Source organism: Epinephelus lanceolatus, chromosome 17, assembly GCF_041903045.1.
Source record: "Epinephelus lanceolatus isolate andai-2023 chromosome 17, ASM4190304v1, whole genome shotgun sequence".
NCBI lineage: Eukaryota > Metazoa > Chordata > Actinopteri > Perciformes > Serranidae > Epinephelus > Epinephelus lanceolatus.
Window position 1 is genome coordinate 29,414,576 of NC_135750.1, and position 18,112 is coordinate 29,432,687.

At 43.8% G+C, this 18,112-nt stretch overlaps 1 protein-coding gene across 22 annotated transcripts in view; it reads left to right on the plus strand.

The window, feature by feature from the left end:
* Positions 1–18,112, plus strand: part of ablim1a (actin binding LIM protein 1a) — a 51,182-nt gene that overhangs the window by 743 nt on the left and 32,327 nt on the right. For 4 of the 22 annotated variants that reach the window (XR_013487921.1, XR_013487920.1, XM_078160925.1 and 1 more), the window contains exon 1: positions 4,123–4,370. Coding sequence is in view for 14 of the 22 variants with exons in the window: in XM_078160925.1 (XP_078017051.1) it covers positions 4,280–4,370 (91 nt within the window). In the remaining 8 variants the exon portion in view is untranslated. Of the gene's footprint in view, positions 1–387; positions 466–4,122; positions 4,371–7,310; positions 7,833–11,921; positions 12,190–18,112 lie in introns of those variants that run through there. The other 18 variants (XM_078160922.1, XM_078160923.1, XM_078160924.1 and 15 more) reach the window with 15 other exon arrangements.

Consider the following 18,112-nt stretch of genomic DNA (forward strand, 5'->3'; position numbering starts at 1 on the left):
GCCTGTCAACTTTAGCCCAACTACCACGTCCAGAACAGCACAGTCATCCCACACCAAAAAAAAGTAGGCTAGCCGGTTTAACATGTAGGCGATCCGACAGCAGCTGCAGGCGAGGAATTTCAAGAATGATCTAATTTGTAACTCCGTAATTCTGTGATATTATGTTCAAATATGGACATAAACTTGTTGGAAAATAAGAAGGATGCTGTCTGTTCCAGGACACGCCCTGTCGCTGGAAAGTGCTCTCTCCATCGCGCAGTCTAGCGTAGTCTACCAAATCTCGCAGGCTGTTTGCTTCCCTGCGTTTAATCCCATTAAATGACAGCCGAAAACTTTAAATACAGATAATATCAGGCTGTCAACCGGTCTGTTTCTCTCTCCTGCAAGGCTGCACCGGGGCATCTCCTCCGGGTTATCTCGGGAAAAGAAAAGAGAGGCTCTACCTACCGGGCATGTCTGCTAGAGGTGAGTATCTTTTGCCGCAGAAGCCTTCATAACAATACATATAGAGGGGAAAAGTCTGTTAATTTTGGGGGGAGGAGGGGGGTCTCGGTTCAAGGATGGATGCACTGGAGGAGAGAGCCCATTGGCGTCGTCTTTCGGGAGGCTCAGGCTGTGATAATGACACTGTTATTGTAAGTAGGTTACACCGGTACATAGCTGAAACTACAGCTTGCACCGCTGCAGCCCTCTGTAGACAGCCTGCAACTTCTTCTGTTGATATGAACACTCTGTTGCAGCCTATAAATAGATCACACCTTTTAAGAAAAATCCCAGCTGTGATAATGAACCTGCTTTGATTACTCTTTCTTTTAACATTTGATATTATCCTTAATCAGGAATTATGCATATTATTAGTTAGAGAATGCACACATTATAATTGCCTAAATTGAAAGTGTTGATGGAGGACTTGTAGCATATGATGTTTGTTCTTAATTGGTTGTGGTACAGTAGAGTAGTGGAATTTGAGGGTTGCTGCACTTGGTGACAGGAAGTACCATCTTTTTGGAAACAGGTGCAAAACTACAAACTATGATGTGATGCAACAGTCTCAACCTGTCTGAGTGGAGAGGATGTTTTCATTTCTTGTCTATACCTGCGAACAGTGCAGGTGCATGTTTTACCCATCTGGTGGGCCTTTGTGGATAAGTGTCAGGTGACTCATCTGGCAGAAGAGATGAAGAGCCTCCAGCTGTTCCTGATATATGTTGTGATTGCGCAGTCTGACTGACCAATTGAGAGCTGGATAGAAGCAGAGAAGTTGCAGTGATATCATGACCTCAAGGTCATTGTATTAAATCTGCAACGGGATTCATCATGACAGGTCCAATCCTGTTATTGGATAAAACATTTAAAAAGAGGCTGTACAGTGTCACTCCCCTTCAGATTCTGTATGAGCCTGTGCAGCAAGACGGCTTTGAACTCCCTCCATCACTGATGCGGCCGGCCTTTCCTCCATGGCTGCTGCTGGAGATCGATGGAGCTCAGAGCCCACCGCTTGCTTGACAGTCCCCCTGTGGTACATAGATCTGATTAGCCCGCTTAAGTCCCTGCAAACAGCCAATCATTATTCATGAGACCCCTGCAGCCTTTAGTTCCTCCAGTTGTGCCAATTACCTCTGTGTTGGTTACATCAATGTGAGGTTATGAATTTATTATCACAGATAAATCAGGTACACCGGCACAAAATACCAGTCTTCATAATAATATCAAACTAAATAGATATTTGTAATGGGCCAGGCTGAGTCAATACCTTTTCAATGGACTGGCTCTAGTTCTCCACTCGAGAACTCACACCATGTTTCACAATAATTAACCAGAGGACATTAAGTCTGTTTGTGTTGATAATAATTCAGATTATTTTTTGTGGATTGTGGAAATGCATTTTCTTCTTATATTTTTTGTACACATTGTGGAGAATCAGGTGTACATCCCAACATTTTTGCCATGTTTCAACAAAACATTTTGATGATCTATCAATCTTTTAAGTCATTTTCAATCAAAATGCCAAACATTTTCCATGTCCACCTTTCCTAACTGAGCATGAGCAGCTTTTCTTTCACCTTTGGGATAGTGAATGTAATATATTTGGGCTGTGGACTGCTGGTTGGCCAAAACAAGCAATTTGAAGTCATCCCATTGGGCTTTAGAAATTAATGATTTTCTGACATTCTCTGGAGAAACAACTGTGGAAATAACCAGCAGATTAATCTGATTTATTTATATCCGATCAGCCTACAGTTTTATCCGTGATCCTCCTTTATCTTCATGATATCAATATATAGTTGCAGGTTCAGCCAACACTGATGTTGTATTATAGCAGATGTTCTAGCATCCAGCCTTTATAACAATACATACGGGGGGGGGGGGGGGGGGGGGGGGACATACAGGGGAAAAAGTTTCTTAATTTTGGGGGGAGGAGGGGGGTCTTGGTTCCAGGATGGATGCACTGGAGAGGAGAGTCCATTTGCATTGTCCTTCAGGAGGATCAGGCTGTGATTATGACACTGTTATTGTAAGCAGTCAATCTAGGTAAGCTCTAAAACATGTTAGCCGATTGAAACATATTCCTTCAAACAGAAACAGGAAGTTAAAAAATGTCTCAAATGACTCCACTTTCATTTCCCAGTACACATTTATGATTACCAGCCCTTCCCCCAGTTGTCCAGCAAGCATCAGCCATTACTGTGCTCTCAGTCTTGCAGTCGCCAACCCCCCATCCCTCTTATCAGCACAAGGCCACGAGCTCTTACCTTGGTACTGATGCCCTTCCATTAGTCACCCCACCTTATAGTACACCCTTGCGGGCATATTGCTCCTTGTGGACCTTTCAGTGTCGTCATATTTCCCGCACTGCTTTCTTTTTGTTTGCAATCTCTAAACGTGATTTCTCTTTTTATTTCTTCAACTTTATTTTCTTTTTTTTTTTTAAATAAAATTATTAAGCTGGGGATGTTGACAGGGCACATGCTACTACTACTACTACTAGTAGTAGTAGTACTACTGCTACTACTACTACTTGAGTCCTTTGTTCAAGTTCGTCACAGTCGTGGCATTTTAGGGGTGTCAAAGCATTTCTTATCAGATCTCTCCAACAGCACATTCTCCCTCTCGGTCTGGGAAATCCCCTCAAAACCTCCCACAGTTATGCAGTTTAGCACAATCTGGTCATTTATTGTTATAGTTTGCTGTGCTGCTACCATTGGTTCTCTGCTGTTTGGCTTGGACATCAATATGTGGGTGAATTTATTTTTGCTCTCGGCCCATTTAAGCCATTTATCTCTGCTCCACCGCAGAATCTTAAAACAACATGTTGGTCGGCAGAGTTCTTACATATGTGGGCCAATGTTGTTCATTCAGTTTTCAGTGACTCCTGGGCTGTTTGTTTAAGTTGGCATGTCATATTTTATATCTGATTTTATGGACATTTTGGGAGGCATTGTTGTGAAGTGTGTTGAATTTATGTATTTTAGATGTTACCTCTTTGCTAATGAAAATGTCAGCTGATTTTTAGCAACATAAATCAGAGTTCACCGCAAGGTTTCAGTGTCAAAGATGTTAATGTTTAGGTCTGTGATTGCAATCAATATGCAGAAAAACTGTTTTATTTTATAAAACGGTGTCATATTGAATTGTACTTATTTTTATTTAACTTTGCAGATCAGTATTTCTTATTAGCGTGAATGCAAGGCACAAAAAGTTATGTCAGCCTAAATAAAATGAGGGTTACTTTCCTGCTGTTTCATCCCCATCTTCAATAGATTTGACTGTTTTCTGTTAGTTTTTTTCTAGTAGTCAGATGTGAAAGTAATCATTGCATCTGGATGTCTGGATAGCTTTAAATGTCTAGCAGCAAAGAAAGTCGTCCCCAGTACATCTTCAGTCTTGCCCTGCTCTGACCTCCTCCTTCGCCCCGCCCTTTCCTTGAGCAGGGTTAGCACATCCTGCCCACTGTACCTGTTACACTGCAGTGTAATCTGGATGATCAATGGTGGATGGAAAAGGAGGCACGGCACCACTCTGCAGTAACTTAATCTGATGCCTTATCCTTATCCGACCACTGGAGAGGGCTGCTCATGCTCCAACAGCACGACCCTCTGCATCAGCACTTTTCTCTGTCTCTGTGTGTGTGTGTGTGTGTGTGTATACTGTATGTGCGAATATGAGGGTGGGTGTGCGCGCGCATGCATGTGTCCTGGCAAAAGCCTGAATAATTGATGAGCAGGGGAAGGAGTGAAAGAGCTGCCGGACGGGACGGTGTGTGTGGGAGTGTGTAGAGATGGGGGAGAGGGATCCAGCGTTGCAGGAGCCTGGCTACGATGGGCTCTGCAACTACGCCCAAAAAATCACCTCCTGCTTCGGACTGGATGGTAAGACAGGGAGGGGGGGACAGATGAAGAGGAGGGGGTGTGTTTCTTCTAGTGTGAAGCAGGATGCGGAAACGGCAGAGGCTATGAAAATGTTTGGGATGTATTTTGTGTGCGATGCTGATTTTTCTGTGTGTGGGGACAGCAGTCTTGTGTCCCAAGCATGTTATGTGTTGATCTGCGAGTCGTTGTGTCAAAGCTACCACAGAGGGGATGACAATTGGAGGGCAGTGCCTCACTGCAGCAGAATAGCATGTCCTTAGCTACCCTGAGGTCCATGTGTCTGCATGTGTGGGTGTAAGAGTGTACGTTTTCTTGCTTATGCCTCACTATCACACTTTATCTTTGCTCTGGAATTAAACACCGGCTTTCTGATGAGGGAATGAAAGCGAGCTTGTAAGCGGGACCTGAATTAAGTCAAATTCATTAATTACTGTGTAGATGTAAATAGAAGTTAGCCAAGCTCCAGCCATCCTGTCTCTGTGCACCCTCCCAGGCAGAGAGGAAAATCATTAAATTTGAAGTGCAGGCCAAGCCCGATATCTCTAGACTAAAAGGATATTTTGTGCTTTGTCATTGTCTACTGTGCTTTCAGTCATGCCTGCGTACCTCAGTGATTTATTTAATTTCCTGGGAGAATGTAGATAGCTGTGATTAGCCTTATCTGTTTGATGAATATAAGATGTCACGGAGGGTTTTTCTGTTTTATGCTTCCAGTCATTAATCTGTTTATGTATGTAAGAGACAGTCCTATCTTCGCAGCACTGTTTTTTCAGTTTAAAAAAAACGTTATGTTTTCAGCTAGTTTAAAACAGCACTGATGTGGGGTTATCTTGTTTTTGAAGAGTTTGGTCAGATTCTCCCTCTGCATTACCACTTTTCACCTCCCACCGGGACATGTTTATGACTCAAATTTTACCTCACGCTGAACTCACATTTTCAAGGAAGGTCAATGCATCTTTGACTCAAGAAATAGCGCTTGTAAAAATTCAATAGCTTTGTGTTGGGTTATACGGATTTGGCTTGTCAAGGAAACACTCTGGGACTCTTTGCAGATACAAACTCATCCCAACATTAGACTGTTTGAAGATTAAAAACTCAGAACACGTCTCCTTACAAAGTTACATCCTCCAAAATCCAATACCCCATGATTTTAGCTGATAATAGAGAGTCACTGCTGGTGTTTCCACTTCAGTGCTGATGGTGTCTTTTATTGTGAAGGATCCTGCTGATGATTAACAGTGGGTCTCTGAATTGTTGGCTGGTGAAATGACCTTGCTGGCTGTTGACCTTGGAAAGGACTGGCAGACTCCCAAGGCAATCTAGCCTGAAAGTATGTCTTGGATCACTGTGATGCTGCAAACTGATACACACCCATTAGTTTAATGCAAAGCAAATTCATACAAAAACACACTTTATGAATGTAATAAAATAAAAATATGCTGCTAAAATGTTCTCTCAAAGAGGATCTTGTTGTTTGAGGGTGCTGTGTTCAACATTCAGAGCATATCTATGAGTAAGAGATTGTCTGCATGCGGCTCTCAACATGGAGGTGGCTGAGCCTGCAATAACAGTGCTAGCAGCATGAGCAGTGCCAACAAGGACAACAGTGCAGACAGAGCTAACAGTAGGTTAGGAGAATGTCAGGAGAAATAGATCTTGATATCGTCCGGATTTTACCTTTAAAACATGTGGCACACAACAGGAAATTGTCCGTGTCATAAATGTTCTCACCTACTGAAAATACTCCGTGTAGTTTAGGTGGAGGGTGGCACCTAGGTTGGGTGCAGGAGCCAGGATATGACGTGGAGTACACCGCAGTCACGTAGCCAGTTTGTGATTTGGCCACAAACAGCAGTGTCTGACCGTGCCTTGACTTACCCCTGTTATGTCTGACGATTTTGGCTTCGACCCTTAGCGACAGAAGTTCTCGAATCTCGTCATCTCTCCAGTCTCTCCAGACATTTTCATTGCTATCATCATGTCAGTGACACTTCTTTTTCACCCTCAGATGTTTGTTTTGCCACTTGCTTTCTGAGAATTCTCCAGACAATTACCTGCTCTATTCACACATGGGCTCAATCAGACATTTAATTGACTTTGTACAGGGCAGGGCAACATCCATTTGATGTCCGATCCAACTGTTTTGGACATTTGCGCTCTCACATACAGCCCCTCCAGGTAATGCCTAGCTTATATCAGGTTTGCAATGCATGTATGAAAGAGGCAAGTAATAATGTGGGGGAGAACCCATGGGTGGGTGTTACACTTCCATGATGATGCCATTTGTTCTGCCACTGTGGGTTGGGGCAGCGTTATCACCAGTAACCACCATGTGAGTGCAGTGCAGCCAGTGGGATACACACATGCAATAATATGCACATTCAGCTGGACCAGAAACCAAAACAAAGTACAGAGAAGCTCGGATTGCAACACATACAGAGGGAGCATGACTTCATTCTCTGCTCAGGACGCCATTACTCTACTATGTCTTTATATAGCAAATAGTTGTTTGCTTCTGTATTAATGTTCTGAATGTCGCACACAGCTCCTTTAATGACTTATTTTTACCTAAAATGTAGCACACAGAAAAAAAGACATGCTTGCCTTTTGAAAGGTCTGACAGAACCTCATCTCCTCCTTGGACATATGTGACTTAGCGGAGCAGTGATTGGGATGCACATGAGTCACATTAGGTATAGAGACTCCCACCATACACTGGGCCAACCTGATGCAGAGCCACCTAACCCCACCCAGAAGATAATCATAGGCTCGACGTCAGCTCTAAGCTGCTTAAGGCACTAGGCTGGTTGGGCTGAAGACACTCATAGTGTAAGCTTCTTTCCCAGTTTCTCACTCTGCTCTACCTGCAGCAGAGTGCTTTGTCATAAATGCTGCCTGCCATTCGGTGTCCCCACCTCAAGGTGGACATTAGCGCTTCCCGTCTTACATCCACTGCAGATCTGAAGTGACAGGTGGAGGGATCGAGATAGGAGGAGTTTCCACTGGAGGCCTCATTGGATTTTGCCATGACTTTATGATGAGCTGCCACGAAGTCGCCCACCAAGCTCTGGCTCCTTTGTTTCCATTTTGTGCCTCTATGAACACCTCATGTTCTTGATGTCCAAAGGGGACCGGATTTTACATCGGGTCTAAGCCTGACCCTGGCTGACGTCTACCTCCAGTGCTTCACCCATCCCTGTGGGACAGTCAAAGGGAAGCAGGGCGCCATGCCCACTTTGCCGAATCTCAACAGCCTGGGCAAGCTGTGCAGCTCCAGCCGCAGCCACAATGTCGACCGTGTCCGGGTGAAGCGCAAGAGCTCAGTCAAGCGCATGTCCATCATTGAGGATGGGCATGTGGCCGAGGTCCTGTACCTTATTCCTAAACAATACATGGAGCAGCTGCCCTACCTTGACCCAAATGAATATTATCTGAGTGAAAGGCTGAACGAGGTCGCTACAGGTAGGACAGGAGTAAATATGCACCTGTTTGAAACATCTTTTACCCATCTCCCATTGCAGCCATCCATTCTAGCTGTGGCTGACTGCAACACCACTCAGCGTTAATGATGATTACTTAATCAATGAGTAAAATGCATGGATTTACAGGAAGTACATCGTTCTTCTTTTAGACACTTTTAATTGAAGTTACATTTCATTTTATTATCCTCCGTCTTGTTCCATCTCCTCTGCTTGTCCTCCCTCCAACAGTTGTTTGTTAACACCATGAGGAGCTGTTGTTTTGGTCCTGTATTGCAATTTGGCTGCTCTGCTTTGCATATCATTTGCGAGTAGGTGTCTCAAAGTGAATTGATTAGTTGCTGCTCAAAGATTACTTCATTTTAATTGGATGACGGTGACCTGTCAAGACTTTCCACATCTGACCTGTGAGTAGAGCTCCTGCGCGTGAGTTACGCAACCCCAACTCCCCGACGCCAAAAAGTGTTTTTGCAAAAAAAGTCAGGAAATTAATCACCGTCCTCTCCATAGTTATATAATGCAAACCCATATGCAAGGGCAGACCTGCTGCATTTTGCCAAGCAACAGTACATGAGGAAGCAACATGGTGGCTTACATCAGGATTACAACATGGGCATGTGGACAAATCGAGATTTTCAGACCTTATGTATTCTCTGACTGCATGCCAGGCACAGTAGTAAAAACTCATCATTGCTTGGTACTTAGTTGGTTGCAAATACTGCATGGAGCAGCAACTCCTGTTTTGGAGTGAAAGTTTGATTTTGACTTATAGCTAAGGTTCAAGGAAGCTTTGTGTCTGCAAACTGACCCCAGATCAAAGATCACAGAGGTCAAGGCTTATGTTAGCCCTTTCATTCCTTTAGTGGCAGCTAAGATCAATCAAACGGTGACAGTGACAGTCAGAAGCTGCTTATATTAAGTGAGGCCAAGCCTTGGTTATTTGACTGCTGCTTTCAATTTTTGCACTGGAAAAAGTCTTCTGTAAAAAAAAGTTGCAAGACTTTCAAACTAGCAGGAACAATAGTCCTCATTTTACTCACCCTTAACCTTTTCTGAAACCTCATCAGTGTTGAACCGTCAACCCTAAATAGCTCAATGTGTTCACAGTTTTCACACTGCAGGCGATGCTGCATTATTTCACAAGTTGCTTTTGAACGTGAGTGGCACTGATTCTGCTCCCGCCTGATGTCATCCAGAGGTCACCAAGTGTTTGACGACACTTCAAAGAAATATGAAAATAAGTCAGCAACCCAAGCTTCCTGATTGTAGCTTAGACAATGTGGTTTTTATGTTTTCAAATTGTTGACATGCTCACAAAAAGGAAAAAAAATGTTGAATGAATGTTACAGTGAAAACATTTGTTCTGTGTAGTCAGGGTAGCTGCTGCAACACAGGAATGTTAATGTGGCATGATTAAAATACACTTTGAAGAAGGTTGCGCACAATTGCTGTTCAAAATGTTCTCATTGTGTTTTGTAACGTGTTTTAAAATAGAAACAAGCCTGTGAAGTGCTTGTCATTACCCAGAGATAGAAAGGCAGGTCTGTGTATGCTAATAAATATCATGTTATGTGTCAGATTTGTAAAAATCTGCAAATCATCATCCAGTGAATAGGGTGTGTAGCTAAGAGTATTTACCCGTGTATATGTGTGTGTGTGTGTGTGTGTGTGTGTGTACGCACGTGGTTGTCTGGCATCCTACAATCCTAATTTTAATCCCATGGATAACTGTGCAGTATATCAACACAAAGCGCAGTTGTTTACTGTAAATGTGACCTCAGTCTGGCTTCACCACTCAAGGCAATTGTCTATAACACTGTAAATCAAACAGCCCTAATCACTGTCTATAAAACGCACGTGCGTAATGGTAATAGTGCTTAATCTGCACTGATATGAGAGCTGTGAGGTGTATAGTCCCCCAGCCAGGTTATTAATGGACGGCCAGACATGGATGATCCATAGGTGAGCCAAATACAGTAGAAACCTTTCATCCATGGATAATAGGCTTTACTACTCAGGAATTGCTCTTGGCAAGCCTTGTGTAGCATGAATGTCCAGCAGCTCCTACAGAGATTATTAAAAGAGGCAAAATTATAATAGGTCCATTATGAGAAGACACAATAGCAGGACTTTCTTTGTGTTGCATGTTAGCAGCCACACTGTAAACCTCTAATTTTCGTAAACAGTTTTTGGCCAGCTAACATTCGGAAAACAGCTCTTTATAAAAAGCCACTCCAACCTTTGGTCATCATCACAAACTCATTACATATTCCTCTCCCTTCATAATAAAAAAGGGTGGAGTGCTGGAGAAATATCCGCTAATTGTTTTTACCATTTGCCTCACTTGGCATGTGTCCACCTCCCGATGGGAAGAAAACGCCCCTGTGCAAAGTGATGCACGTTGCTGGGCATCCAGCAGGTGGCACAGTTGACACTGCAGTGGGTGAATGCATTATGAATGCATAATGGGCTGCCTGCATCAGCAATTACAGAGGTGGTGCTGATGCAAAACTATTCCTCCCCCTCAGCCACAGAGAGCGGTACAGCGAGGCTCCAGCATGCATGGGACAGATGGGTCAGTGACCGTGTGGTCCCAGATTGCTGCTGGTGTGACATGGATGAGTGTTTTCTGAAATCATGTTTTCTTTAGCTCACACACTGAAGTGTCTGCAAACATTGGACTGGTCCCCTGCTATGTCTCCGCCGGGTGTCAGTGGATATTACTGTTCCCCAGGAAGCAAATAAGAAACTTTTTTAACATGTTATATTGTGGAGCTGTTAGTCACGCTTTATTGAAGTAGTATTTGTAAATAATTCCATACATTTTGTTTTTAATGAGGTTTAGCATATAAGCAGTTATAGTGATGCACAGGTTGTCTGTTACATTATATTACTTTGTACAAAGAGCACATACTTTGTATGATAGTTAACTCTCTGAGAGGTGACAAGAAATGTCAGTCTTTAATTTGGTCACTTCAGCAGCAGATGATATAAGAGCTGGTGTCTCCACTAGGCTCAGCCAGGAACGTGCTCTCCCGTGCTCTCTGTAATTGGATTTCAGACTATCCACTGTAGTTATTAACACAAAGCCTATGCCAAAGATCACGATAAGTCTGGCCTTTGACCTCAGAAGGTCCCTCTTAACCTCGCATGCAGTCCTCATACAGTACATGGCTCTGTGATTCTTATCAACTTAGGCTGTCACTCAGGGTGAGCCTGGCTTCACTGGTTGCCAGTGTGGCTTTGATCTGATTAGATTAACTTCTATTTTCTATCAGTCTTTATACGGCAGTGTAGATAATATTCTCAAAAAGTGCTTATCATTGAGGCAGCTTTTTGTAAACTGTGGATAATGTGTTTAATACATCTTTTATTTATGTTTAATTATTCATTTTGGTGCTTGGTGCTCTAACCACCTGCAGTCACCGTCACGAAAGAGCAGCATTTCCAAGAGAAGTCAGTCTTTTACTCGCTTGCTTTTTTTTTTAAGGCTTTTAAGTACACATTTTTTTCACACTTGTCAAATACACTAATTTTTGTTAAACTGAACCAATCTTTCAGCGCAGCAGGCTAATTACTGCGCTGAAAAGAGTAATTGCTGCCCTGTTGTAGTAATAGAAAGTCTCTGTTGAGGTGTGTGTTATACAACACAGTGATGTGGTGAAGAGTTATTCCCAGCAGAATTCAGTTTGGTGAAGTTTTTGTTAATGGAATAGAGTTTATCTTTATTTTTAGGGTGTCATAAATTCATATCCTAACACACAGTTTACAGTGGAAGCTGATGTGGTGTGTTATGCAGACAAGATGTTGTAACAGAAAAAGGCAGAAGGAGAAAGTCTGATGTAACAGATTTTATTTATGGTGGACTTTGTCACACTTTATCTATGTGTGTCACATCATGTGTGTATTACTGTGCTTAAGGAGGTCTGTTTTTTTGGAATTTTGGGATAGTGTTTTTGGTCACACAGAAGCAGCAGCAGCAGCCACCTGGTTGCTGCAATGAGGAGGCGGCTGACACAACAGAGGGGCTGAGTGAGGGAGCAGCAGGGGAAGGGGGAGGAGGAGGTGGAGTGGGCAGAGGAGGAGGAGGAGGAGGAGAAGGATGGGAGGAAAACAGGCAGTCGGGAGGCAAACCCCACGCTGTAGCGGCTTTTTCGGGAGGAGAGCTTAGCAGCGCCTACACCTCTCTCCCTCCCTCTCTCTCTGGTGTCTGTTTTTCTGCTCTTCAGTCTTGACTAAAAAAAAGGACCTAGCAGCTCCTGTGTGACTGGTGATCGATACCCGGAGCCTTTTCTGGTGCAGATTTACCTCAATTCCAATGGTCATGGTCAAAGAAAAAGGTATTGTGGTCAGAGTGTGTGTCTATATGTGTCATTGGTGTGTTTTTATGTGACTTATGTTGCTGACTGTCTGCAGTGTGTGTGTGTGTGTGTAGATGTGCAGCATGTCCAGTTGGATTACCACTGCTGTGTCTGGCTGAATTAGATTGAGTTTGTGTGATTCCTTAGTCTCTGATTTGATTATTTTTAGATGTGTGGATGCAATCAGGGTGATATGGACGTGGCTTTCTTTATGTGGGTGTGTGTTGCTTGCAAGAAGCATGACTAACTGCACAGTATAAATGTGCCTCTTTAGTATATCAACATATTCTCTCTAGTAATGAACGTGCTACGCCCTTCTTCTTCTCAGTACTCTCCAGCAGCTGATGCTCGGGTTGGAGTCTGCTTAATTTGGCAGCGTCAGTCTTTATGTAAATGTATGTTGGAACAAAGCATCTGGCTCATGGTATAGAAGCTTGACACTAAAGCGGTCGGGGTGATAGTGTGCAGATTGTTGTAACAGTCTGTTTTCTCATGCAGGCTGAATATAAAGGTAACATGTAGAGAGGAGAAAAGTGGAGCACTAGTGTAGGGATCCACACTGCGCAGAGCTGTGGACCTGCACTCTCTCTCTCCCTCTCTATCTCTCTCACGCTCTGTCTGCAGCCGTTGCCATGGCGACCATCTAAAAGGTACACTCCATTGTTGTCAGCTGTGGCCTCATTCATAGTGTCCTGTTAAAAGAAAAAGATGATTGTTCTCCACCTTTAACTGAGGTCCCCCAGCTGTGTGAGATGATTTAGCTGAAGTCATGGGGGCACATTGCAGAGATATTAACATTCCCGGCAATTTGCTGGGGCATGTGATCGTGAGCTTGACCATTGTTTGTCAGTATGACTCATAGCAAGCAGCTACATAGGCACAATTTTCTATAATAAAAATGTCTGGTTTGAATCCAAGAGAACAGTAATGGCAACAATTTTCTTCCTTTCCTTTTGACTCTGACTTTAGAAAAAACAGACCACAAATATTTAATTTATAAGCATGTAACCTGCTGGATAAACATCACCAAAAGCCAACTGTTACATCACTGTTTTCCATATTAAAGTCAAGTGAACTGGAGCTGAACATGAAAGTAATGAATCACGGTAATAAGTTATCATACGTCACCATTTTACTCTCTCAATTTACCAGCTTGATACTCCTGTGTTCCAGTGCTTTCTAAGTTGATCCTCCAGCTCGTGTAGACAAAAACCCTTCAGTGTGTGGGCATGTGATATTTTTACATTCTGTCTGAAAATATTTCGATCACCCCCCCCTCCCCCCCCCAAAAAAAAACAAAAAAAACAAAACACATTTACAGATTTTGTTTGACAGATATGAGTGTGTAGGTTTGTTTATGTATCTGACAGCGCGCTGGTGGCTGGAGGCGGTGTCCAGCTCTGGAGCTTATTCTCTTGATGTGGATTCCACTGGCCACAAAGAAAAAAGAGGCCTTTGCCATCGAGTTCCCGCGCTGGCAGAACACCCTTAACCTCTGGCTGCCACATGTTCACATCCCGCAATCCCTCTGAAAGTTTTCCGTAGACGTGACCCACTGCCTCGCTGGCTGACTCTTGGGATCTGTCGGTGGCAGGAGACTTGTCTGGCTTTATTGTCCACATTTAGAGACCTGTAGTTTTCAGAAAGCTACGGCAAGTCTTCTGCGACCTATGATTTTGTCTTGTATCTCATCATGCCACCTGTCTGAGGCCAGGTGGGCTCTGTACCATCAGGCTGCACAGCTGACCAAATACTGAATTATACTGTATGCTCAGAGTGATGAATCATAATAAAAGGATTGCAGAGTTAGCATTTTGTCTGCTTGCAGGCGGTTGTCCTATTTTCAAAGCCAAGAACACCCTTGAAATAGTTTGTAATTTATTGGGGCCATGTGTACCCAAGGCAGTCTGATCTTGATCTACACGTGCTTCTGAGATTTGTACAACTAGTTGATTAATTTATGCTCTTCCCCTTTCTTGCGCTCTCAGCTTTAAATTGCGTAAGAAGCCCTGCTGACCGCTCTCTGAGAAATTAGATAATCGTCATCACGTGTACGTCACCAAGTCCCAGAACTCTCTGCATTCACAAGCAGAACATTTTGACATGAGAGCCTGATGTCATGTGCCTGTGTAGCTGCTTCCCGTGATTTCGCAGAGTGCTGCAGACAACTGCAGTGGTGCCTCATCTTTGAAGCTTGCCAGTGTCTGCCCCCCTGAAAGAGAAGCTAAACCCTTTCACAGACATCAATGCATCACGCACTCTCATAGACACACACTGTTTGTACAGCTGGCACACAGGACCAGAATATACAGATGAGATAAGTGGTCGGCCGGGCAGAGACAGTCACTGACCTAAAATATACAGGCTATAACAACAAGAGCGATGTGAGAATCACACGAAAGAAACACAGACTGTAGCCATACATTGTGGCAGTCAACAAACATCCTCCCTGTCTGGCATCAAGCGGTTTGACTATCACAGGAAATATGACACAGGAGTGAGGGGCCGTAATGACCCATCATTCAGAGGCAAAGAGCCAAGGCCTTCATCAGCTCCTCTTCTACAAACACAATGGCTTCTGCAGTTCATGAAGCCACCATTGTCTCCTCTCAGGCAACCGGCTGGACTGGAGGTCCCTCTGTCTGTTTATCAGCCTGGTATTATTATCATGTACCTGCCCAACAACAAACGCTCCGCACTGTGGCGTTTAACCATACAGAACAGATCATTATTCCAGACCCAGGTCCCTGGGGATTAGTTATTCAAGGTTGTGGGGGCCTGGTGGAGCCCGATAGGGTTCCCCCCCGCAATTTGTGCCCGTGTTTGAAGTGCTTTGTCTGGGACGCTGGTGGTGGGGCGGAGGGGCGGGGAGGTGGTGAATACAGCCATACATATTCATGGAGAGGAGGGTTAAGAGCCCCTTGTTATGTCTGGGTGATGAAGAGCTCCAAGCGCTCTCCCCCAGGCACACACTCATCTGATCACGCATGGGGATTTCATGGTGGGTATATTTTGTGCCCTTTGATGTTCATTATGGGTCAGACCCCCCTGGAATATTCCATCCCAAACAACTGGTTGGATTGGATGGGTACTGGAGTAAAAAGAGTGCTTGTGTGTGTTTTTTGTCTCTGGAGCAGACACATCTGGGGCCAAAAGTATTGGAATGGATGCCGAGAGTGGAGACGACTGCTTCTACCACTCTCTTAATCTTTCTATCTTTGTAACAAACACACTCATACACACTAACATGCATGCACGCATACTGTACAGACACACACTCCTTTGGGGCTGCTCTCTGTCTGTACTGGAAACCCTTCTCATCTGTGACTCTTACAGTAACAAAGGCAGTGAGCGACTGAATATTTTATTAGACCTTTTCGTCTCATCTATTGTTTAATTGAATTCCCCTTTTCCCAGTGCATTTGCAAACTACTATGGTTTTGCGTTCCTCGGGGTTCATGGTAGGAAATGAAGGCAACAAAGTCTGAAGCAAATCCCTCTCAATAACCTCGCTTTTTGTTATTTACCAGCATGGCTGGGGCACGTGTTACAGGAAAATCTGTCCTCAGGGGATTCAAGATGGCCTTCTTCACTTCCCTCCAGAGTATCATCTGCAGCCTTTATTATTGCCAACGCAGCTCGGCTCTGCTTAAATGGGTGGGGGGTGGGTTGGGATGTAGGGGTGGAGAGAGCAGCCCCCTTTCCTCTAACGCCTGGCTTTGGGATGCTCTGCTGGTTATTGTTCCCTCAGCACCACAGTTGTGTGTGTGTCTGTGTGTGTGTGTCAGTGTGTGTTCATTGTGTGTTTAGGCTCATATCAGTCACTTTATCCCATGGTGATGAGGCAGGACAGATCACTCTGTCAGCACAGCCAACACATCCAGCCCAGAATGAGGAATGTGAGCAGCAGTCGGAAAAAATGTACTACTGTATATTTCACAGTAAGTTGCTCTGTGCTGAGGTTGCTTCATGTACCGCGTGCTTACTTATTTATAGCATTATATAATATACATTCTAGCAAATCAAGCGCCATTTTGCTCCCATCACAAGAACCCCTAAAGACTCACGAATGGATTCATTTCAAATCCATGCTATTGCAGTGAAATTGCTTGAAGTCATGCTTTTGTAAACATAGTCATAAGTGTGGAGGCCTGCTAAATGCCTGAAAGAGACCTCACTGATGGTTTATGTCCAAACAACTCCTATAAATGGTTCAATCTGAATCCTTTCAGTAAATGTAACATGTCTTTTGATGTTGGCTTCCCTCATTTGTATGAAACACCATCTAAACTACCCAACTCGGCTTGCCACAGTCTCTCTTAATCTGTGCAGCCACGGCTGAGGCAAACGCTCTTCAGTGGAGGAGGTGGGGCTAGGCTGGAAAAACACACAGCGCTCATAGATTCCCATCCAAAGCTCATTTTTTTAGATCCTCGGTGCATGTGATTCAAACATCTGCCTTGGATTTTTGTCAACTTGTTGTGACGTTAGCAATGTTGACTTTTCCATGTTGGGCCGTCCCCATTGACAACACAACACTCTATGAAATGTTAAAAATAGTAAGTTGGCAGTACAAAGAGGCTCAAAGAGAGATTTTGGGCATCACCACAAGGAAAAATATATACTTTAAAGCTGCTCTTATCGGTATTTTTATATTAACATAAAACAACTGCTGTGAAAGGTTTCGCATGTAGGAGCAAACCCACAGAGAATTATCGCCACCTTTCTTTCCAGTTTCCCCCTCAGATCTGCTGAGCTTTTCTGGTGTTTTTTAACACACTGCTTAGGATTCAGAGCCTGCAATTGTTTTGGTTCACTGTCACCACTCTTATCAGCATTGGTGTCAGACAAGCAGGCAGCTGTTCTCAGCAAAATAAACTATAAACATCCTCTTTATGCTACCAGCTCAGTACCGAACAGCAAAAGATAACAGCTAACTGGTAAACATAGGGAAGCATTTAGCAGCGAAAGAGATATTTCCATCAGGTGTTGATGGAGACCAAAAGCAGAGCTAAAAGGAGAGTGAATATCAGCCAGATTCTCAGAAACACAATTCCAAATCCAGTGGAGAGGCTCCTCAGCCTGGACATTCATGTGCTGACTCCAAGGAGGAACAGGTTGTCGGACAAACATTTTGAGGATCCTCTCCTTAATAGGCAAAACATCTGCTTGAGAGATAAACACATCGAATAAGCTTGACTAGTCTGCTATAAAGCCATGGAGTGATGAGCAAGCAACTTGAGTGAGTGTGTATGGCCCATTGAATGCAGTTCATGTCATTTAAAAGTGTTTTTTTTTTTTTTTCAGGCAGTTAATTACTTAATATTACTTCTGCTCACGTGGCAGCAACTCAGTACATTTAGGCATGTAGTCATGGTCGAGACGACCTGCTGAAGTTCAAACCGAGCAGCAAAACGGGGAAGAAAGGTGATTTAAGTGACTTTGAAAGTGGCATGGTTGTTGGTGCCAGACAGGCTGGTCTGAGTATTTCAGAAACTGCTGATCTACTGGGATTTTCACACATAACCATCTCTAGGGTTTACAGAGGATGGTCTGAAGAAGAGAGAATATCCAGTGAGCAGCAGTTCTCTGAGTGAAAATGCCTTGTTGATGCCAGAGGTCAGAGGAGAATGGCCAGACTGGTTCAAGATGATAGAAAGGCAACAGTAATTCAAGTAATCACTCGTTACAACCAAGGTCTGCAGAAGACCATCTCTGAATGAACAGCACAGCATGAACAGCAGAACAGGAAACTGAAGCTACAATTCACACGGGCTCACCAAAATTGGACAATAGAAGAATGGTTAAATGTTGCCTGGTCTGATGAGTCTTGATTTCTGCTGCGACATTCAGATGGTAGGGGCAGAATTTGGCGTAATTTTTTTGGGATGTGATGGAATGG